General features: G+C 39.8%; 3 protein-coding genes across 3 annotated transcripts in view; 1 reads left to right on the forward strand and 2 right to left on the reverse strand.

Moving 5' to 3' along the window:
- Positions 1-2,198, reverse strand: part of LOC306875298 (fetuin-B) — a gene marked incomplete at both ends in the record, with an annotated part of 38,571 nt that extends 36,373 nt beyond the window's left edge. Inside the window, 5 exon segments of the mRNA XM_079425766.1 lie at positions 181-347; positions 1,127-1,214; positions 1,749-1,859; positions 2,021-2,054; positions 2,056-2,198. Of these exon segments, the coding sequence (XP_079281892.1) occupies positions 181-347; positions 1,127-1,214; positions 1,749-1,859; positions 2,021-2,054; positions 2,056-2,198 (543 nt within the window).
- The window catches only part of rbbp9 (retinoblastoma binding protein 9), a 211,477-nt gene that overhangs the window by 113,343 nt on the left and 74,703 nt on the right, over positions 1-23,431 (reverse strand). The gene's annotated exons all lie outside the window — the stretch shown is intronic.
- The window catches only part of anos1b (anosmin 1b), a 67,104-nt gene continuing 47,336 nt past the window's right edge, over positions 3,664-23,431 (forward strand). The window contains exons 1-2 of the mRNA XM_079426148.1: positions 3,664-3,868; positions 19,019-19,066. Of these exons, the coding sequence (XP_079282274.1) occupies positions 3,695-3,868; positions 19,019-19,066 (222 nt within the window). The 5' untranslated portion in view covers positions 3,664-3,694. The remainder of the gene's footprint in view (positions 3,869-19,018; positions 19,067-23,431) is intronic.

Raw genomic sequence — 23,431 nt, forward strand, 5'->3', positions numbered from 1 at the left:
CTTAAGGCTGATACTGATACAGGAATTATCGCTGTCAAGTAAGTTTCATTCACAATGTTGGCCCATGTAAATTTCACAATATAACCCAGTATTATGGTGTAGTATGGTACCATGGCAAACCTAAATGACAACACAGTTTAATAAATTGTGAAAAACTGATGAATTGTCATCTTTTGTGACCTGATGGGAGGCTCTGGTGATGGTGTTCACAGTCAGGCTAACAGGAAGTGTGCTCTGTCTGTTGTATTTAAGGAGGGATGTCTGAGCTGCAGCGATGGCTTCATTACTGTCGACCGGCAGCAGCAGAGGACAGTCTGGACACGTCAAGCGTAACTTCTCTGGAGGGTCTTGGGGAAGGAAAGTAAAGAGATTAGTTCTTTAAGTGAGTAAGATAAAAGAAAAATTGGAGGTTGCATTTGATAAAACAGGAGTGAAGCATTGCATTAGTTTAATTAGTTAAGTTTATTTGACAAAAGCAAGACATCAAACCTTGTTTGTCAATAAATTCAAAGACTTATTTCCAGTGTGTGCTGTTAAACAGAATTGGTAATCGCTATTAAGCAATAAATAAAATTACATCTGAGACATACCTGCATTTTATTAATGTGGTCAGTTTTCTAATATGATTAGATTATGATAAGCATCTTTCAGCCAGAAATATGATTTTACTGTTTGGCTTGGAAATATTATTAGACTAGGAGGTTTGAGCCTCCACTTTAGGGCCTAACCCTAATCCATGAAATCTATAATAAAAGATAATGGATAATGATTTTGATGATTGATTAATTATGGCTGTGCACTTGAGTCATGTCACTTCCCAGAAGTAAATGACACATTTCTATGGACAAAACACATACTTCAAACAAAAGCATAGTTTAGCATATCCTGCTCTGTCATGTGCTTTGATGCGTGTGTGCTGTTTAATGGATTTGAGATGCATGAAATGCACATTTATGTTTATTAAAGTTATTTAAAAAAAATTCCCATCTGATTAATTATCAAAGTTATTGTTAGTTGCAGCTCCATTGTAGTTTTACATAAGCTAAAAGGTTCACAGTTTGAGATTTCTATTTTGCAAGGAACTTCTGAAAATGCATGCAGAAAGAAATGGAAGTAACTGGTTGACCTGGTACGAGTGTGCAGTCATAGCTGTAAAGGTAAGAGAAGCCCTCTGGTGTGTGGAACACTGTGGTGTTACAGTTTCCAGAGATTTGCTACAACACAGGAAACACATAAATTGTCCATAAACCAACCTAAAACACCCTTTTTTCTTGCTCTTTTCTAGACATATTAAAACCAGATTCTGTAAAACATCTGCACTGAGTTACTTCATGGATTAATATGAGTTAGAATTTGGATTAGTCATAATATATCACTATCCATGTGAGTTTTTCTCATATTTCTCATTTTAAAAAAGCCATACTGATGTCACTTTTCGCCACCATCACCTCTTTTTCACAATGCAACGCACAGGTTTTAAAGTGCAATAATAGATTAAACAAACTAGAGATTTTAGTCCAGATTTGCATCCGTTAAGTGGTCATAATAGAGATGCATGCAGCGAAAAATGTTAATGTAAAATGTTCTGCTGGTTAATATTAAACCCATGGTCAATATTTGTGAATTTACCAGATGGAATTTTATACAAAGGTAAACAACACTACTACACTATCAACCAGAGGCCATATATTAAATACAAACTTTAAGATGTACAGTAGCAGCAAATAATCAAGACGCTGAAGACTTACTGTTTCCATGAAAGGTCTAATAGCACATTTCGTCCATGATTTGGGACTGAGGACATGGCACTTGGTCTCAAGGACATCTAAATCAAGATAATAGACCTTTCCAGCTGGACCCTACAGCACAGGAAAGTGGACCTATGAAATAAACAGGTTCTTGCAAAGATGACAAATACATATAGCGTGGCTTTGAAAACAATTAATCGAATAATATGAGTAGATCTATGAATGGTGTGGTTGCCTTTCCACTGGTGAAAAGGACAGCACTGTTTACCAACCTGTTGATGCGCCTGGACGTTTGTGATTCTATTCTGTTTGTCTGTCCTCGTTTATGTACGTGACGGCCAGTCGGGACAACTTCTCCACTGTCTTGTCGTCACAGGGAACATGAACTAAACTTTTCCCTGAGACACACAAAATGTTTGCGGTCAGAAAAATCCAAATCAGAGTCAACATCTTTCTGTCTCATTAGAGACACTGTCATGCACAGGATAACCAGTTTTATTTCAAATGGAGTCTAGCATCCGTTTATACCAGGAGATGAATGTGACGTGGAATCAGGTTTGATAAACATTAACAAGATGATCAATGTGTGACCTTACTGTGATGTAAACAGCATGTGTGTGTGTGTCATAGTCTACAGGCTCCAAATCTACCCCAAACCTATTCAAACTGACTCATAATACACTCTTGTAAACTAAGATACAGGAAGAATAATCAATTAAACACTGCCTCAGGAATGCTCATTCCTCCGACAAGTCATCTGCAGAAGAGTTTAGTTCCACACAAAACCTCTTTAATTTCCGTGTGAAAATAAAGACCTTGATTGGCTAGTTCATGTGTGTTTGTTTAGAGACAGACCTAAACTTAGAGGAAGGTCGATATTTAGGTCCTGAGAGGAGTATTTTGGCTATATACTCTCTCATGTAGTAGTTACACTTTCTTCGATCAGAAGATGGCGCTGGTATTACAACGATGCTACAATAATTTCCATTCAGATCTTTGTGGATGGACACATACTGAGGCTGAATCCAGTATGGAAACAGGTTTTGCGGCTATCTATGGTCGTCAAAATGTCAGTACAGTGGCATACATTGGTATTTTGATATTTATTATGATTATCTTGTTCGTGCATCACTGTTTTTGCATTGTTTCTAAGACGTCCATCTCAAAAGATTTATAATAATGACTCGGTATTTAACAATAATTTAAGGAAGAATAAGAGATCCTCAGAAATTAAAACAAGTTGTTGTCTTTTAATCATTCTCGGTTAATTAATCTAAATTAAATTTGTCACTTAAGTTATTCATGTAACCCTGCTGAAAAAAAAGACAAAACAATAGAAAGCATCACAGAATTTGTTTTACTGGTTTTAATGTAAACTGTAATGGGTCCTGTGGGTCTCTGCTGGTTGTCTTCTTTTGGTGGCTTGTTAAAACCAATAAATCCTAATGGAATGTGTCCCAGAACACACTACAGAAAACCATTTTTAATGGGCTCAATGGTTAAAAGTTGATGGTTTGTAATGTATGTAATCTGTATATTTGTAGTAGAAACAATTAGAATGTCTGTGATGGTTTCTATGTTGTTGTTTTTGTTTTGTTGTTTAGCAGGGAAGATAAATCCACTTGCCTCTGTTATTACCATAACTTTTCAAAAGTCTTTTATACATGGCTTTTCCGTCTAACTAAAGATAAATCAACGTTGCTTTTCTGTCCAGTGGTGAGCCAATGAACTATAAAAGCGCCGGAAGTTTCCAGACTCTTGAAAGTTTCTCGTTCAAACATGGTTTGAATTGGTTCTTAGATCCAAACACAAAACTGACAGACTATGAATGAGCTGAGTTCAGATGACAGGTTTGCGCGAGAGGGAGTGTCCAAGCGCGCGCAGCTTTCAGCATCCACCGCACCACAGTCAACGCACATTTACATGTATGAACTTCCTCGCTGAAGATGTTGTTTATGAGGAAGGTCTGCTGCTTTCTGCTCTGCTGTGTTTTTGAAGCGAGCGTTGCGCGCCGGACCGAGGAAGCGGAGACCTTGGAGAAGATTGAAAGCGCGCGCTGCTTCTCGCGCTGTCTGACGCTTCACATCACGCAGATCACCGCGTTATTCAGACACCTGCAGGTAAGACCCGCCGAGAGTGGATGTTTCTCGCTGATAGTTTACTTTAGTGCGTCTTTTGTATGGGCAATATAGCCTTTAAGAAGAGCTTCGTTGACCTTTATCGCGTTGTCACATTGGCAACTTTCTGGTTGTTGAAGAATAGCTGTTGGAAATATATAAAAACTATTAAAGGTCGAAACAATAAGCCATAAACACAACACGTAAAAGCTAACATACAAAATTATCAATTAATTGTTTTGATCAACAGCAAATTGTTCAGTAGTTATAAGCTCAGTTAAGCTAAAAACTGTTTGAAATGGGTGTTTGAAACCATACATTTATGGTCTTTTGAATCCTATGTGACAACTAGCCCCAATCCCATTACTTTCAGATGCTGAGTTGGGATCTTTTCTGAGCAAATGCAGATGGTTTAGTGGATGGGAAACACATTGCTTTTTTGTGTGTGTTTGTGAATGAGGTGTTTAATGGCTGTTTTCACCTGTTTTCTTCATGAGTTTATCCCCTAACTGACTGGAGATCAGCTCTAGTGCAATTGTAGTTAATTTGGTGGTATTTAGAGCTTGAATCATGAAAGTATATGGTCTGACAGCCCACCATGCAGCATGTCTTTCAGTTCTGTTTGCTGTGTATTTCTTGAGCTTATGTTTGTGGCAGCTCAACCCGGCCATAATTAAGTCATAATTAGAGGCACATTATGAAAAGCTATCCACTTTAGTAGATCCAGACATTAAACTTTCTCTCTGATCTACTTCTAATCTAATTTTCTCCTCCAGTCCTGTCTGTAAATCTTGATTTGACTTTTAAATCTATGATTTCATCATAAAATTTCATCTGGATACCAGAGGACTTTTTGCTGCATGCATCTTGCATTTGCATGTTTGCATTCAAATATTATAAGATCCGGATTTAAACAGTGATAACTTGCCATTGTTACCTTAAAGAGCTATTTATACCTGATTTCACACATTAAAATGAACTTTGTTTGTATGAATGTATTTACGTAAAATTAGTGATGTGAATTTTTTTTTTTTTACTTGAATAAAGCCAGTTAATTTAGATGTTATTAGCCATTTTTAGCATACCATTTTTTCAGTATGTTAAAAAGTACAGAGAATATTCACTCTCATTGATACTTGAGACCTTGATTCAATTAGCCAAAATATTTAATTAACGAGAGGGAGGGAGATTTGTAGAACGTTGTGAATGACAATTTGTTTTATTCTGCTGTGCTTTTTACAGAGTTCTGTGGGCACAGATGCCATGGCGGTCTGCTCATTACCCATAAAATAGCAACATGTTTTAGAATGAAACCACTGACACTCATATATGATTGAGTGTCGGACAACTTTTGCTTTTTTATTGTGGGAACTCTGGGAAGTAACACGAGGGACTGCCTTGTAAAGGACTCACTAACACATTCTTGTGCGAGCTTTGGTAAGAAGGCTTCTGAAAAGCATATTATAATGGCCTCATAAATTACTCCTACAATCACTGTAATTAAATAAGGATGAGATGACTCACTGCAGACTGAATTCTTCTCAGGGAGTTTCTTTATTCTAAGCAGAATTCCAGCCATAATTTCTGTTTGTAAGATGGGATGTTGTGCAGGTTTCATGTTACTGCTCAAAGCATAGCTGGGGGTTTTGAAGAAGGTGTCCTCCCATTTTTCCTCAACCCTTTTAAAAGTCAAAAACCAAAGCCAGTTCAGTGTCTTTACACGCACCAGCTTACACTAACCACTTCAAGAAAAGGAATGTTTGATAAGTCATCATCTCTCGAGCTCGTCCTTTGTTGCAGCAGCTGCTCTGAATGCAGGTGCACGATTTACGACGTCTCCAGACAATGGTGTTTGTTGTGTTAATGGCGCACATATCCAGTGTCAGCGCAAATGGTTATACTGCGGTAAAAATGCAAGTTATCGCACAAGACAGGTGTAGAGTGACGGACATCAAACAAATGTAGGCAAAGTTTTCATTTAGGTAGAATTACACTCCTTTGTTCTGCTGACCTTAAAGTGGTGTTCACATGGACACTGGAGGTTTCCCAGGCCATAAGGTCAAGGTTTGGCTGATTATTATGGGCTACACCATTCTGGCGACAAAAATAATTAGGCCTAAATGTAAGATGTATGCATTGAATTGCATGTAAAGTTTCCACCAATTTGGAAGTTTTAATACAAGCAAATTAATAAACTTGAAGGGATAGTTAACATTCTGTCATAGGTTTTCTGTCCCTCATGTTGTTCTAAACCTGTATGAGTTTCTTTCTTCTCTTGCACACAGAAGAAGGTATTTTAAAGAATGTGGGGAATGAAATGGTTGATAGTAGCATTGACCTTCGTAGTATTTAAAAAAGAGAAGGCTCTTAAAAGCATGAAATGCACTTGGATATTTTCATTGTCTGCTGCTTTTGATGTCACAGCCCATGCGCTGTACATATTCTTGTCAGGACATTGTTTTTCTTTGGCTCCAAACTAAATTTCCTCCGCTCCAAGTGATTGGGCTTAGATTTCATAACGGAGTTACCATGGGCAAAGCTGGCATCGTGCAGGCCTCAAACTCTCATTAGAAATGAATCACTACATGCATACTCAACTAGCTGTCTTATGTCATGAAAGAAAAAGAAAAGAGTTTCTTACAACCAAAATTTATTTTAATATTTTAATATTAAGTGACAGATCTTAATGAACATCTCATTATTGTTACCTGTGTTGGCTGTATAATGAAGCGCATGACGGAGTATTATCCAAAAAGGAATTTTAATAAGAAATCCACAGGAAAATCAATCCAAACACATCAGAATGCAAACAATAGCAGACACTGGAACAGGGGAGAACACAGGACTTAAATACTAGAAAAGTAATCAGGGAGAACTGAAACAGGTGTGGAGTAAAAACCATTGGGAATAAACAAGGGAACACAGGAAAACTGGAATGCAGAGAAACCAAACCAAAAACAACAGAAATGTGCCAGCTATAAGTGTAAAATGATTTATGTTAATGAGCAGTTTGGCCTATTTTTATTATTATTTTATTACAGTGTGTTCAATCAAAACTTTGATAAATGATAATAATATTTAAAAACATTAATATAAAAAAATGTCAACCAAAGCCCAGTGTGTGGTATAATCGGCATGACTTAAAAATGTCAGATGATGTGACCTTTATTACAAACAAGGATTGTTTCTCAAAGTAAGTTCACATCAAATGGTATAACCAATATGATATTTGCGTAAAATGTTTATCCGAATTTTGTTTCAAAATGAATAATGATTAGGAATCATTCAGCTCAAGTCATGGCCTTTAAATCTACTTACTATACGCAACTCTCATATAAAAAATGGATTGAAAAAACAAACCTTTCCTCCTGCCAACTTGTTCCATTACTAGCATATCCCCTTAAAGTTCATTGTCTTTTGCCAGTTTGCCTATTACCCACATGACTAACAGATCTCTGATTGCTGCTGTCTTTCCAGTATTCAAGAAACCAAGATTCGAAAACACAGTTTTAAGTAACTTTTGGCCCATATCAAATCTACTTTATCCAGCAAGATAATAGAAAAGGTGGTCGCCACTCATTTCTTATTGAAGAAAAAAAAAAATCAATAAGGTTTCCACCTCTATATAATACAGAAATGTCCTCTTAAAGATACTAAGCAACCTCTTCCTTTCATCTGACTGGTGTCGTCACTTTCCTAGCCTTCTTAGACCTGAGTTCAGCCTTCTGTACTCCTCACTCACTCACTAATCTGCTATTGGTGTTACTGACCATCTGTGGCCAGCGTATCTCTGTGTCATTTCTCAGTATAAATAAACACAAATCTCAATCAGTTGCTGCTTCACAAGGTGTACCGCAGGGATCAGTTCTTGGACCGCTAGTTTTTCTAATCTATATGCTTCCATTTTGCCAGATCATTCATTGTCATAGTTTTAAGGCCTTTCACACCAAGATGAATGTTTGGTGCAAAACTTCACTGTGCATCTAAATGAATGCCTGTTAATGTGTGTATTCAGATCAACACAAGCATTAGCACTGGGTCACTCTGGGTCATCTCTTTTCCACTGCACTGAGAAGAAAGCTGGCTAACCAATAACATTTGCACTTTTTGGTCACATGCTCTATGTAATTTCTAAGTGTAAGCATCAATTCGAGGGGTGAGAACCAGAAGGGCATAAGTGATATTTTTGGTGAAATGGAGATATACTGTATATATCAAATGAAATGTCTTAATGAGCACTTTCTACTGGCAAAAGTACTGTCATCCATGAGTGTACAAATTTTATTATAAACAATTGAAATCAGTATACAAAGTCAGATCAAACTATGGTATCATTTTTGTTTTGGCTCTCCTGTAAAGTTGGTGAAATGTCACTTACGCCTTTCTGGTTCTCACCCCTCTAATTACTGTTTGCCTCCATGATCTTTAAATCTGGAAGGCAGCAAACTCTTTAAAATGAAATACTGACTGAAATTTAGTTGCTTGGTCTTAAATAATTCCATCATGACCTTGCCATTGGCATTGATGTTGTGCTGGTTAGGCCTGCACCCATTATATGAAACTTGGGAATTCTGTTTGAACCTACGCTGTGTTTTGAAGCCAGTGTCATCCAGATTGTTAAATCCTTTTTTTTCATCTGAAATATAGCTGATTTACACTCTTCGTGTACTTTAAAGATGCTGAACAATCATCCATGGTTTCATAACCTCCTGCAGCTCGCTGTTTGTAGGTCTAGTTCAAAAATAGCAGCCAGTGACCAAAAATGTTATCACCTTGTTAACGTGCACTCTTATTTGTCTTAGACAGGTAACTCTCTAGTCTATATTTTGAGGTTGCACTAAACAAATGTCTCCAACCTGGTAGTCTGCAAATGTTTATTTAATTGCAGAGGAGCAGTTGTACATATGTGTTTCTCATTTGTGATGTTATATGGCTTTACTGATATAACTCATTTCAGTTATTATGTGCATAGTGATGTGTTACGGTCAAAACCACAACAGCTTCTGGTAATCTGTGTTAAAATATAAGGGCTGGTTAGTCACAGACACTATAAAAATCCAGCAGAAAAACTTTATTGGAAACGCTGTTTACAGGAAGAGGCCACACCGCAGAGAGCAGTGCTAATCTGTTTCTCTTTAGCTCTTTACTTGAAACAATACTGGAAAGGCGAGCTTAAAGAAAAAACAGGCAAGAGTTGGTGAGGCTGTAAAGGCGGTTCAGGGAAATGTCGTCAGGTCGGTAGGAAGCCTCTGTCACCGTGGGGCATGTGGTGAAGACTGAGGTCCGAGAGAACATCACGTGATTATGGGACACCGAGCGCAGCCTGAACAATGTTAAGCTTTGTAGAAATAAGATGGTTTTACAACACAGAACATATAGTTATTTTCCAAAGAACTGAAATGGAAGCAATGTGGCATAAATCTCTGGTGGCTTTGATGGTGGTCTGTGGTGGGATCATGAAAGAAAGGTACCGTATCAAAACTCAAATGAGCTGAACGACCATTAAACTGTCTAAGGATGACTGGAATGAATGAGAGGAAGTTAAAAGGCCAATGATTGATAAAAAAAGAAATATTTCATTGCTGTGGTTGATTTTCATACTTTATTTATAAATAGCAAATATACTTTTAGGGAGTGAGTGTTTGGATGCTCAAAAGTGACACCAAAAAAGAATCGTGAAGATTGTTCAACTACACAAACTTGTTAAAAAGCAGCCTTGTTTTAATTTTGTCATTGGGCATGATGCCTCTACATATAACCATTCACATTTTTGAGCCAAGTGGATTTTGAATGCAGCTTCCAAAAGACAAAAAATAGCTGATAATATTTTTTATATTTTATACAATCACACAGGCATGATTAGATCGTTCAGTGCAGCACAGCATCAGAGTTTATGAATGCAATGACCAATCAAAGACGTTCAGATGAGTCATCGCTAAAATGCTCTAGTGAATTCTCTCATCAGAAACAACAAAGATGTGCATATGTAAGTAAGATATTCATTTCACAGTGTAAACAGCTTCAGTGATTTTAATGGGAGTTTTTGAAAGTGCTTGAACTCTGGCTAGACTGAAGGAAAATGTTCTTTGCTCTCTGTAAAATGAAAGTGTTTCTCATAATTAGTAACTCACAATGTTGTTAATAAATTCACATTAAATAAGTCAGTTGTATACATTTTTTATGGCATGGCACCCATATCTCATACTTAAAGGGGTCATCAGATGCAACATGCACTTTTACAAGTTGTTTGAACTGAAATGTGTGTTGGCATGGCAGTGTGTGTTTTTTTTTTCTTTAAATCTCATTAAATCATTTCCCCTTTCTCAAATCAAGCTGTTCTCAGACAGCTGTCTATGTGACATCACACAGACCCAGCCCCCCTCACGATTGTTGATTGTCACTAGCATTTTACCTTAGACCCGCCCTGAGTGAGCTATCATCAGTCTGCCATTGTTTCGATGCTGGAGCAGATGTATACAAGAATGGCTCCTAAGCAATTGAAGTGTTTTGTTGTTGGATGTAATAACGAACATAACAGTCATCATTTACTCCTGACATCTGAAGACGCGGTGGATTACTTTTGTTTTTGAAGGGATTGCGCTCCTGATCAACCTAAATGTGTTTATGTTCGCGCAAATCATTCGTGATCCAGCCTCACCTACAGAAGAAGCGAGTATAAGGTTCTTTTATGAATCTGTGCAAATCGCCTTTCCTAATAACATGCTAAGTTCCTAATAGCGTGCTTAGCAAATTCCGCAGCTAAAGTAAACAGTCTCATGAGAACTGCATGTCACCCCACGGAAGAGAGGGGCGGGGTCAGCAGAGCTCATTAGTATTTAAAGAAACGTGCACTAAAATGGCTTGCTGAAAACAGAGCTGATTTTGGCAGGGTAAAAAGGGTTTTTTACACTGCCATTGAGAAATTTTAACCTAATTATGTTATAGACTTTTCATTAAGACCCTAAAGAATCATATTATATTGTGTGTAATATGACAAGTATGACGAGAAAACAGTTATATGCAATAGAAAATGCTTCAAGTGTTAAATGCTTTATCAAACAGAAAAGTTTTTAACTTAGATTTAAAAACAGACAAAGATTCCAGTCTAATTTAGATGAGATTCCAAAGACTGGGGGCAACTACAGAAAAGCACAGTCACCCCTACATTTCAACCTAGACTTGGGAATCGACAAGAGTCTCTGATTTGAAGACCTGAGTGATCTGCTTGAATGGTGCTCAGTCAATAGGACAGAAAGATAAAATGGAGCTATACTATTTAATGTTTTATAAACAAAAAGTACCATTTAAAAATCCACTCTGTAGCGCACCGGCAACCAATGTAATGAGCCTAAGACAGGAGTAATATGATCACATTTATGAACACCCATTAAAGGTCTTGCTGCCGCATTTTGTACTCATTGTAATCGGACATAGCTGAATGACTATTCCCAATGAAAAGAGAATTGCAGTAGTCCAACCTTGAAGAAATAAAGGCATGGGTTATTTTCAAAATTTTTAAAAGAAAGAAAAGTCTTTACTGTCAATAAAGGTCGAAGCTGGAAAAAGCAAGATTTCACCACATAATAAATCTGTCTGTCAAATTTCAAAGATTCATCAAACACAACGCCCAAATTTTTTACCCACGATTTCACAGCCGAGGACAGCCCACCCAAATTTAGTTTAGGACTAACACGGAGGGTCCAAATGTAATAATTTCTGTTTTACTCTCATTGAAATTCAGAAAGTTTAAATAAAGCCATGCCTGTACATCAGTCAAACAGGCCAAGAGGTTATCCAAACTATCAGAAACAGTCCAGGGCAGCAACAGTGTTCAAAATTATGTGGAGGGAAACACACACACACACACTGGTTTCCATGATTTATGGGGATTCTCCATGCAAGTAATGGTTTTTATACTGTACAAACTGTATTTTATATGCCCTCACCCTAAACCTACCCATCATACAAAACTTTCTGCATATTTAGATACTTAGAATACTTTATTGTGTATGTGTTACGGGGCTGACGAGACGTGAGACGTGCGGATCCATTCGCAAGGCTTTATTAGTAAAACTTGGTCAAGACAGGCAGGCTCAAATAACAGCAGACTGGTATGGCAGAGGCAAGACACAGAACAATCCGAGGGGCAGCGTGGGTCGACGATCAGCGTACAGTATCCAGACAGGGCAAGGCAGAGAGAATAATCCAGGAACACGGGCAGGAATCAAGACACGGGAAAACTAACTATGAAAACAGGGAAACGCTTAGTAAGGTAGACGGGCTAACAATTACAGGAACAAAACAAAAACACGGCATGCACGGTAAAGCAGCTAGCGCTAGGTGAGCACTAAACGCAGATCAATACTCGGCCTCGATGCTGAGGAAGTCCATGGCTTATATAGTGTGTGTAATTGTGATTGTGAGATGGGCAGTGCAATCAGGGTAATGAGAGATGGGTGCCAGCTGTGTGTCGTCAGTGCAATGCATGATGGGAAATGGAGTCCAATGTGCTGTGTAGTGTGAAAGTCCATGTGGTGAGCGGGTGACCTCTGGTGGTGGGTGAACGGAAGTGCATGGACCAGATTCGTGACATAGCCCCCCCCCAAGGAGCGGCTTCCAGACGCTCCTAAATAATCCAGGAGGGCGGTGGAGCGGAGGCGGAACAGGGGGAGGGACGGAGGGCCAGGTCCTTGAGGAAGTGGGAAGACCGGGGATCGGGGCAGAGCAGGACATCCAGCCGGAACCGGAGACCAGGACAGAGCAAGAGCCCACCAGGGCGGAGCAGACAGAGCAGGAACCCACCAGGGCGGAGCAGATGACCACCAGACCGGAGTAGAAGACCACCACGGTGGAGCAGACGACCACCCGACCCGAGCAGAAGACCACCATGGTGGGGCAGACGACCACCAGACCCGAGCAGAAGACCACCAAACCGGAGCAGAGAACCGCCACGGCGGAGCAGATGACCACCAGACCCGAGCAGAAGACCACCACGGCAGGGCAGAGGACCACCACAGGGAGGCAGACAGGGCAGGAACCCCTGACAGAGACTGGGATCTGGGGAGAACAAGGACAGACAACACTGGGAGAGTCTTCGTTGCAGGACGGGACCAGAGCCCACCTGGGCGGAGCAGGAGACCCCCAGAGCCAGACAGCTGACCACCACGGCAGAGTAGACGGAGCCGGAGCCCACCCGTGTGGCGTAGATTGGGCAGAGTATCTCCACGGTAGAGCGGACTGGTCAGGAAGCCATGGCAGGATCAGGGATCTGGGGAGAACAGAGACAGACAAAGAGAGAGTCCCCATGGTCACAGGAGCCGTGACCGGGCAGGTCGAGAGTTCATGGACGGTCTCCATGGCAGTGGCAGGACAGGACGAAGCTTCACAGACGGCCTCCATGGCCGTGACTGGCCAGGACGAGGATTCACAGACGGCCTCCATGGCCGTGACAGGGCAGAGCAAGGATTCACAGACGGCCTCTTTGGCCGTGACAGGACAGGGCGTGAGTTCACAGACGGCCTCTTTAGCCGTGACAGGACAGGGCGAGAGCTCACAGACGGCCTCTTGAGCTGTGACAGGACAGGGCGTGAGCTCACAGACGGCCTCTTTAGCTGTGACAGAACAGGGCGTGAGCTCACAGACGGCCTCTTTGGCCGTGACAGGACAGACAGTGAGTTCAGGGACGGCCTCCATGGCCGTGACAGGGTAGACAGTGAGTTCAGGAACGGCCTCCGTGGCCGTGACAGGGTAGACAGTGAGTTCGGGAACGGCCTCCATGACCGTGACAGGGCAGACAGTGAGTTCAGGAACGGCCTCCATGGCCGTGACGGGGCAGACAGTGAGTTCAGGAACGGCCTCCATGGCCGTGACAGGGCAGACCATGAGGTCAGGAACGGCCTCCGTGGCCGTGACAAGGCAGACAGTGAGTACAGGGACGGCCTCCGTGGCCGTGACAAGGCAGACAGTGAGTTCATGAGTGGGCGCCACCACCTCGGGAGGTTCTGCAGCGGAAGCTGCCACCTCTGGTGGTTCTGCAGTGGACGCCGCCTCCTCTGGAGGTTCTGGGGCAGACTCGTGGACTGAAAAGGCCTCAGGAGCACAGTGTGCAGCCCACACACTCAAAATGGCGACCGCCATAATGGGAAGCACTGAGGTCAGGGGAACAGTCTCAGTAACAGCCAGGGTTGAGGCCCTGGGAATGCCAGCTACTCGCACCGACATCAGTGGTGGGTCTGTCACACTGGATATCAGACAGGGAACTCGAAGGACTGACCTTAGATCTCTGGTGACAGCCTCTGGCAGCTCGGCGGAGGCGTGAAGAGACTCTGGCTGAGGAGCTGAGCCGTGAAGGGACTCTGGCTGAGGAGCTGAGCCGTGAAGGGACTCTGGCTGAGGAGCTGAGCCGTGAAGGGACTCTGGCTGAGGAGCTGAGACGTGAGCAGACTCTGGCTTGACGTGAGCAGACTCTGGCTTGACGTGAGCAGACTCTGGCTGGAGCGCTGAGACGTGGCTTGACTCGTGACGATCAACTGTGGCTTGGCTTGACTCGTGATGATCAACTGTGGCTGCCATTTTGTAAATGGGCTCTGCTGCGGCCTCCATTTTAGTCACAGACGAGGTGTTGCATTCCTCTTCCACGATACCCACAGTGAACGAAGATTCAGCACACAGTAAAGCATAGTCCATATAATCCCTCAGGCTGCAGTTAAATTTTCCCTCAGGTAGCCAAGACTTAATGGCCTTATTTATACCGAGGCGGAAAATGTCTTTTAAAACGGTCTCGTCAAACGGGCTCCCGTTTGATAACTCACAGAATTGTGAGACGTACTCCTCGATGGGTGAATTCCCTTGTTGAAGGTTGAGCAGCTGGTCGAATAGATCCATACCTGGCCAGGGTTCTTTAGAAAAGCTGCTGGATCCTTGTGAGGCCGAGTATTCTGTTACGGGGCTGACGAGACGTGCGGATCCATTCGCAAGGCTTTATTAGTAAAACATGGTCATGACAGGCAGGGTCAAATAACAGCAGACTGGTATGGCAGAAGCAAGACACAGAACAATTCGAAGGGCAGCGTGGGTCAACGATCAGTGTACAGTATCCAGGCAGGGCAAGGCAGAGAGAATAATCCAGGAACACGGGCAGGAATCAAGACATGGGAAAACTAACTATGAAAACAGGGAAACGCTTAGTAAGGTAGACGGGCTAACAATTACAGGAACAAAACAAAAACACGGCATGCACGGTAAAGCAGCTAGCGCTAGGTGAGCACTAAACGCAGATCAATACTCGGACTCGATGCTGAGGAAGTCCATGGCTTATATAGTGTGTGTAATTGTGCTTGTGAGATGGGCAGTGCAATCAGGGTAATGAGAGATGGGTGCCAGCTGTGTGTCGTCAGTGCAATGCATGATGGGAAATGGAGTCCAATGTGCTGTGTAGTGTGAAAGTCCATGTGGTGAGCGGGTGACCTCTGGTGGTGGGTGAACGGAAGTGCATGGACCAGATTCGTGACAGTATGATTTATAAGCTTGTTTCCCCAAGAGGACCAATCAAATGTCCCCACAAGGTCATTAGGTCAAGCTTTATTTGTGGAGACACTTGGTGCCCGTAACATAGTGTCATGTCACAAAGGGACCCAGAGGCAAAGGCAAGTCAAAACAGAGAATTTATTGTCCAAAAATGAACTCAGGCAGTCTGTTGTTCGCTAGCCGGATGAGGCATTCGCGGAACAGGAAAATAACTCAGGAAACAAACTGGAACATAGAAACAGACATGACTTGAATGAGAGGGCGAACGGTCCCGGCCAGAAAGGTGAGCGGCGACTTCCACAGGAGACTGTATAGTCCGAAGAGCAGCGCCCGGAGGTAAACGATCCACTGGCCGCAAGTAACTGGGAAACTGGGCAGAGATCAGGTCAGACACTCAGCAGGACTCGACTTGACTGGACAGGACAGGACTGTTCTTGACAAAACACAGAGTAACGGTAGACGATAGAAAGAGAGCTGGCAGAATAGCTGCAAAGCACAATAATCTGCCAAAGAAGTCTAGAAACACAGAGAGAAATAGAGGAATAAATCAGCGTCAAAAGGAAACAGGTGCCGCGAGCGCTGATTGTGATCGCGAGCAGCTGAGTCTAGGAGGCAGAGCAAGAAATAGAAAGGAAAAGAAAACTGGAATCAAACCCGGCTCATTACACATAGGGTACACACACACTCATACAGAGGATGTGTTCTTCCTTTCATAAAGCTAAACTAAAAAAATAATACTATTACTAATACTACTACATAATAATATTATTGTTAGAAATTGCAACAATATAAAAATAGAAATATAATACATTTATACATTTAACATTTTAATTAAATCAATAATTAATCAATAAATAAACAATAATATCCTGGCCAGAGGAGAACTGGCCCCCGACTGAGCCTGGTTTCTCCCAAGGTTTTTTTCTCCATTCTGTCACAGAGGGGAGTTTTGGTTCCTTGCCGCTGTCGCCTCTGGTTTGCTCAGTTGGGGACACTTGATTTCTAGCGATTATCATCAATTTGATTTCACAGATACTATTTAAACTAAACTGAGCTAGACAATGACATCACTGAATTCAAGAAGTCAGTCTTCAAAGTTTACAAGACATGATACTTCATGTTTTGAATTCACAGTTTTTTTCCCCCCTATACCTTGAGATAGATAGATAGATAGATAGATAGATAGATAGATAGATAGATAGATAGATAGATAGATAGATAGATAGATAGATATAATTACAGAAATTAATAACAGATGTAATTACATGCAGGTATTTTTAAAGTATAAGTACAATGTAAAAACATGTATGCACACAATAAGTGCACTGTACTAAACGATTAATTTAAATGTAAATACATAGTCGTTAAGGCCACTTAATATAAAGTGGGACCAATGCATTTCTGATAGCTGATGAAATAACATTATAGATATAAATCAGTAAGATGGTAATTGTATATTAGTTTTGGCTGGACTTCAGAAGACACATGACACAGACAGACCTTTGAGATGAGTTTTAGCTCCGTCACATATTTATCCTCGTCTGTCTAAGCAAACACATAACAGTTCATGAACCGCACTGATGATTACTCGTGGTCGTTTAATATACCTTGACAGTGATATATAGCAGCTTACAGTCGGTTTATTTTGGTAAAAGGTTTTTATCAGTTGGATAAATGGTTTTTATGCGTCAATCTAAATCTCTCATTAAGGGAAAAAGCTCTCTTCTCTCTTTACTGGGCAGGATATGTCTTCAGCCCCTAAGACTAAGGATTTCACTTCAATTTTATCTTCTTGTTTTCTGTTTAAAGAAAAAACATCTAAAACAAACTTAAGAGGATTTATGTGTTATCTCTTCATGAAGTTTGTGAAACAGACCTGTAAGTGTTATGGGTTTAGTTGGTTTAGTTTGAAGGTGTGGATTGAAAGCTTTAGTCTGGGAAGCTCATCAAGAAGGATTTAGCCTTGATGTGATCTCTTGAGATGATGTTACGCCCCAGAATTCCTTTGGAGATCACTACTGGAGACTCCATGACACACAATGGCCTCTCTCTCTGTCCCCAAAGTCCTAATTAAAACCTCACAAAAGACTTGTAGGACCTCAGAGGAGGCGTGACTCACGTTTGCTGAGGATAAATATTGGTTACCCAGAAGGAGTGTCTGGAGGATTACTGCGGCGTTCGCCTGCATGATGATCACTCATATATGTGTTTGCCTTTGCCATCATTTCAGAGCAGCATTCAGATGGCATTTTACATGAAGTTACAGAGAAATCTTTGTGTTTGTGGTGTCTGCCGTCCCCTCATTCCCAAAGACACTGTGACATAATAGAAGTCTAAACACAGACACTCTGGACCGTCATTCATTAGCTATGGTTAAATCCTCATCACCACTTTTCCGAAAGAAGGTTTGGTTGGGTGTTGACGTATGCTTGAGGCTGTGGTTATGGTGTGTTTACTTCCTCATACATGATTCATTCTCGCCCTACGCTGGAAGGAATTCTGACCTCAGGCTTTACATGCCACTGTAGGCCTATGGCAAATATATATCATAGTCACCTAACGGTAATAAATGACAGGAGACTGGTGCTCTTGTATGAAACATTTGAAACTTTTGTAGAAATATGCCAAAGAGATGACTCTTCAGAGAATGATTTAACTTTAACTTAACTCAATGTAGTTAATCAATTAGAATTGAAAAGAGATGGGTTCAATTTGTCTATGTTCTAAAACTCTTAATTTGAAGTTTATTTTTGATTCCATTGTATCTGTCTTTACTTTTCCTATGTTTTTTTTTTCCTTGTTTTGTTGTTTTTTATTATGCACACCTGTGTCTGTTTTAGTTCTTGTCATGAAGTAAATTTATAGCCCTCGGTTTCAGTTGTCTTTAACTCACCTGTTGATTTTTGCAGTTCTTTGGAATTACCTTCTTCAAATGGTGGGACAAACAGACTTCACTTAATAATCATTTAAACCAGACACTTTGTAAAATGATTAGCTTTTGCAGCACTCAAAATGCTGGATATTCCTCCTTTTACAAACCAATTGCAAACACTTTATTGAAAGTGTATTCTATTAAAAGCAATTAACAACTCATCTAATACAATTAAATACAAATAGTCTATAGAATATTTGCTATTTTATTAAACTGTAGGGATTGCTTTGTTTGTTTTATGGAGAGCTTAGTTAATCAGGCCAATAAGAGACTATTATCTACAACTCTTCAACTCTAGAAATTCACAAAACTGATCTGAGGTCAGGTAAAAACCATGTAAACAGTGGTTGATGGATTCATAGACATCGAACACTAGCTGCACTGACACTTTGAACCATTTCAAAACCATTTAACAAAGCCTTATTTACTGAAATGTGTGACTTCACTCCAATATAATGATTTGCAAAGGTTTCAAAGCTTCATAAAACGTTGTTTCAAAAACTTATGAGACTGTCTTCTTTTTTTGTTTAATAAATGTTTACGCTGTGATTAGATCCACGCTTGAAGTATTTGCCTGTATAAACCTTAAAAGATGAAATCTAATTTACATTCTATTTTATACAATTCATACTCAGTAATGTAAAACTTTGTGATGGCATTGTAATCATTTGTATGCGTTTCTTGGTCTCTTTCAGAATGACCGTGTGTTGGACTGGTGTGAGGACCACAGGAGATGTTCACAGGTAAGATGTGTTTTCAGATTAATGAGCTTGACTTTATTCATTGAGCTCACAGCTTCTCACACTGCCTCAGCGCTGCTAAATAAAACTCTGTTCAAGTGTAATTTCCTTTTATTACAAGGAAATGGCCAAAGGTTAATGCCTTTATACAAACCACATGCCCTGTACCTACACTAAACCTCACTCATGTCTAATGGCTTCTGGAAACCCAACATTAACAGCACTGCGAGCCGCTGTTGTACCCAGGGCAAAAAAAAATTGTGTTGCCTTATTACAGCTCTTTCCTTCCACCAGATAATAAGAGGAGAAATAGAGATAGCATTCTAATATTTTGGTGTTCCCTACACTTCTATTTTCTAAACATAATATCAGAATTGATTATATTTAATATTTTATTGGGCATGAGTCACCTGTGCATATTATTCCATATAGCGATCACTTTTCACTATCCAGTAAGTTCCTGGTGGATAAAATCACTGTCACATTACAGAAGTAATAGGTTGTGAACATGTTTCATGTTGACTTTAAGACCAAGTTTGTTTTTCCTTACTGGTTTGCCGCATGGGAAAGAAATAGGGATCGGTTAGGGGTAATGCAATAAGCATTTACAGCACACCTCTCCTTCCACTAGAGTTCATTTGCAAGGACGCATTTATCACAAGAGCTCCCTGGATTCAGTTTACTTTAGGGAAATATTCAGCATTGACTCATGGAAAAACATGTCTCTACCAACATTTTTGCTCAATTCCAAAGACATACCTATACATACAACTCCCTGTAGTAACATGAACACTAGTGGTAGTAAAACACCTACAACTTTTCTTCCTTTTTTACACAAATTATAATTACGAGCCAGATTATCACAAAATATAACACTATGTTATGTGCTCCAAACAATTTTAATACCGGGCATTATTTGTAAACAATACATTTCGTTGTTTGCATCACATAACCAGCTCCATATGGCTTTTATGACACAGTAAACTTGCTCAGTAGCGCACCCGGTACAGCATTGCATTTGCATGAGTATGAGTCCAGTGAAACATGAGCCACGATAAAATTGCTCAAAAACTTGCAGAAGCGCATTTTTATATCACATTTGCTTTTTTTAACACTATCAGTTAAGTTTAAGCTAGGGTTTAGTGTAGGTGCTACATTATTATCAAATGCGATTAGTGCTGTCAAACGAATAATCGCGATTAATTGCATCCAAAATAAAAGTTTTTGCTTACATTATATATGTATGTGTACTGTGTATATTTATTATGAATATATAAATACACACGCATACAGCATATATTTTTTTAATATTTACATGTTTATACATTTATATATTCATATTCTTATATTTTATATTATATATAAAAATATTGAATATATAAACATAACATATTTTTCTTAAATATATAAACGCATGTGTTTGTATTTATATATACATAATAAATATACACAGTATACAAACATGTTATGTAAACAAAAACTTTTATTTTGGATGCGATTAATCGTTTGACTGCACTAAATGCGATAGAGCACTGCTAGATGAAAGTTCATCTATTTGAATAAAATTAAATACTTTTCAGTGCCTCTCACTGGACATTTCTCCTTGAAGGTATTGCAAAATGTGCAAGAAGCTACATAATATTTTGCCAAAATGTCGCCACGAGTGCGTTTTTCCAGTTAGTGTGGTTTGTAAGTATTAGTAATGTTACTATTAACCCATACATTGCACAATACAGTAGCGTTTTTAACCTTTTAAAATGAATTTGTGTTGCAATGTCTTTCTAATGGCACATACCACAGTTTCACTCAAACAGTCCCAGTTGTGGTTTACTATAGCTCCCAAACACAGTGTTAAATCAGAGGGAACACAGTGTTAAATCAGAGGGACTGAGACTGTGAAGAATACCCAGGACTGATTTTTTTTCCATAACAGTGATATGCAACTGTAATTACCCTTCGATAAGCTAGTAAACAAGGTTAGCTCATTATTGGTAATTGCCTAAACCCAGACATCTCTGGCTGCCGTCCGCCAATCACCAACCACCGCTCACCCTGAGGGCCAGAGCTTTAAAATCCCTGAATGAAAAAGAGCAAAAACATTCCTTGTGAAAGCCGTATTTCTCACACCAAGCGTTTAAGCCATTCTAATTGCTTTCAGATGGAAGTAATCCACCGTCAGCCCTTCCAATAACAGGTAAAGTAAATGTTGTGTTTCTTATGAAAATAAGCTGTGTTCACATCCTCCTGGGCTGATCTGCGTCTCTAAAAGTGCACTTGAAATTAGCTCCTGTTTATTCGTTTAAAGCCCAGGCCAGGAAGACGCTGATTTTTTCCTTTTCTTGTAATTTCTTGTTTGCTTGTGAAGGATTTTCTACATCTCAAATTTTTTTGGGTATATTTTGAGTGCATGATCACCACAAATCCCCTCCTATCCCTTACAAAAAAATATGTTTTACTCGAGTGTGCTCTTATTATGCTGATTTTAAACAAAACTAAAACAAAAAAAGAAAGAGAGAGTATACAGTACATTCAGTCAACAGTTTATGTGTTACAGTGGTTGTATACTTTATACAAAATTCATACTTAAGTATACTTGGCTTACACAGACAAATATACACAACAGTTTAAGAATATTTGGCATATACTTGTACTTTATAAAAATGTATAATAATATAATAATTCATTACATTTATATAGCGCTTTTCTGCTTTTCTAAGCACTCAAAGCGCTTTACATAGTAAGGGGGGTATCTCCTCGTCCACCACCATATAATTTAGTATTCTATATATACTCTGTATATTTTACATATCTAACAGTATACTGCACTTTAAGTACTTTTTAAGTATCTTTTTTTCATAAACTAAAAATGTGGGACAACTTGGTCCCAAGAAGTTTTGAAAATAATACACTTATAAATACACAAAATATAGGCAAAACCATAGTTTTTAGGCCAATTTTGGGATATTTTGCTTCCATAACATCTTCTTTCAGACTAGTGGAAAGAAAGCATACGAAATATACATTTGAGTGTTGATTTTATTATACTTTATCTGTTTGCGTCTGTAGATGTCAATTATACAGTACAAATCTTTACAGGCCGCTCCTCAAAATTAGTTTTGCTTGAACTTCAGTACTTACACACACCAAACTTTAGTATAGCCTAGAGGTTTTTATTTTATAGGGTTTGTTCATTATTCGCCTGATTTGTATAACATCATTCAACATTATAACAAAATAAAACATCTTGGCTTTGTCCAATATTCAGATTTATATTTTTAATTAGATTATGCCTCATTTGCATATTCAAATATTACATTTCAGAAAACTTGTAATACAAAATTCGATGTGTTATTAAGTTTACTTGAAAAAATTAATTTGAAATGAAAGTATGAAAGTATACTTTTTCCCAAATGCACAAGCTGCGTCTATAATGAGCAGTGGCTGGTGTTAGGAGCTTGATCAGGGACGTCACCCCAGCACTTGTCCAGTCTTATCCATCAGGCTTGACCCCAGGTGAACGAGAAAGCTGTCAGATGTTTCACTGTGACAACACGCGCAGTTTACTACGCCTCTGGAACGGGATTAACCCCGCTGAAGCCACTCTCTCTTCTCTTAAGTAAAGCTTAGAAGCAGATGGGGGCCTGTGCCCTGCTGGGGTTGACCCGGGCTGGGCTGGGGCGCAAGCTTTGGACCCTGATCAGCAGGTGAGCCAAACGCCTGGAGGGTCATTAGGGGCAGCACACGAGGGTCACTATGTGTGTGGCCAGCTGAGCTCGTGCTGAAGCCATGAGGGCACTGATGGCCACTGCTGACTCAGCAGGTTCCCGCTTTAAGGGGCATATTGTTTTGAGATTTTGGGAGCTCATTACATTTAACAGTTCCTGGAAGTTTCACAGGAGAGCTTATTCCAGCTTTGTTTGGCAACTGGTCATTTTGGAGGTTTAAAATGAGTCTCATTAGATATCTGAAAGCAGTAATATTGTATGTTGTTTCTCATGCTGATAAATCAGCCTAGTAGCGCTCTTATCACGGTAATCAAGAGTCAAAATACTGGTGGCTCCACAGTACTCTTGTCAGGGTTGCCAGACCTGCCTATTGTCAATTAAAACTAGCCAAAAACTTGTCCAATGACCAATTAAAACAGCCCAAAAATGAACCCAAATACCACAACTATGCCACTCCCATACATACATAAAATACATATTTTACCATCACTGTTATGCACTACACACAATTTCAGTTTGAAAATCACTGAATAGTAGTATGAATAGTAGTTAACGTTGCATGAAGGTTAACCATTTTTGCAAAACCTTAAAATGAAAAGAACAAACTTAAAATGGTTATATGTATATAAAAAACGCTGTGTGT

This window comes from Barbus barbus (genome assembly GCF_936440315.1).
Source record: "Barbus barbus genome assembly, chromosome: 9".
In the NCBI taxonomy this organism is placed as follows: domain Eukaryota; kingdom Metazoa; phylum Chordata; class Actinopteri; order Cypriniformes; family Cyprinidae; genus Barbus; species Barbus barbus.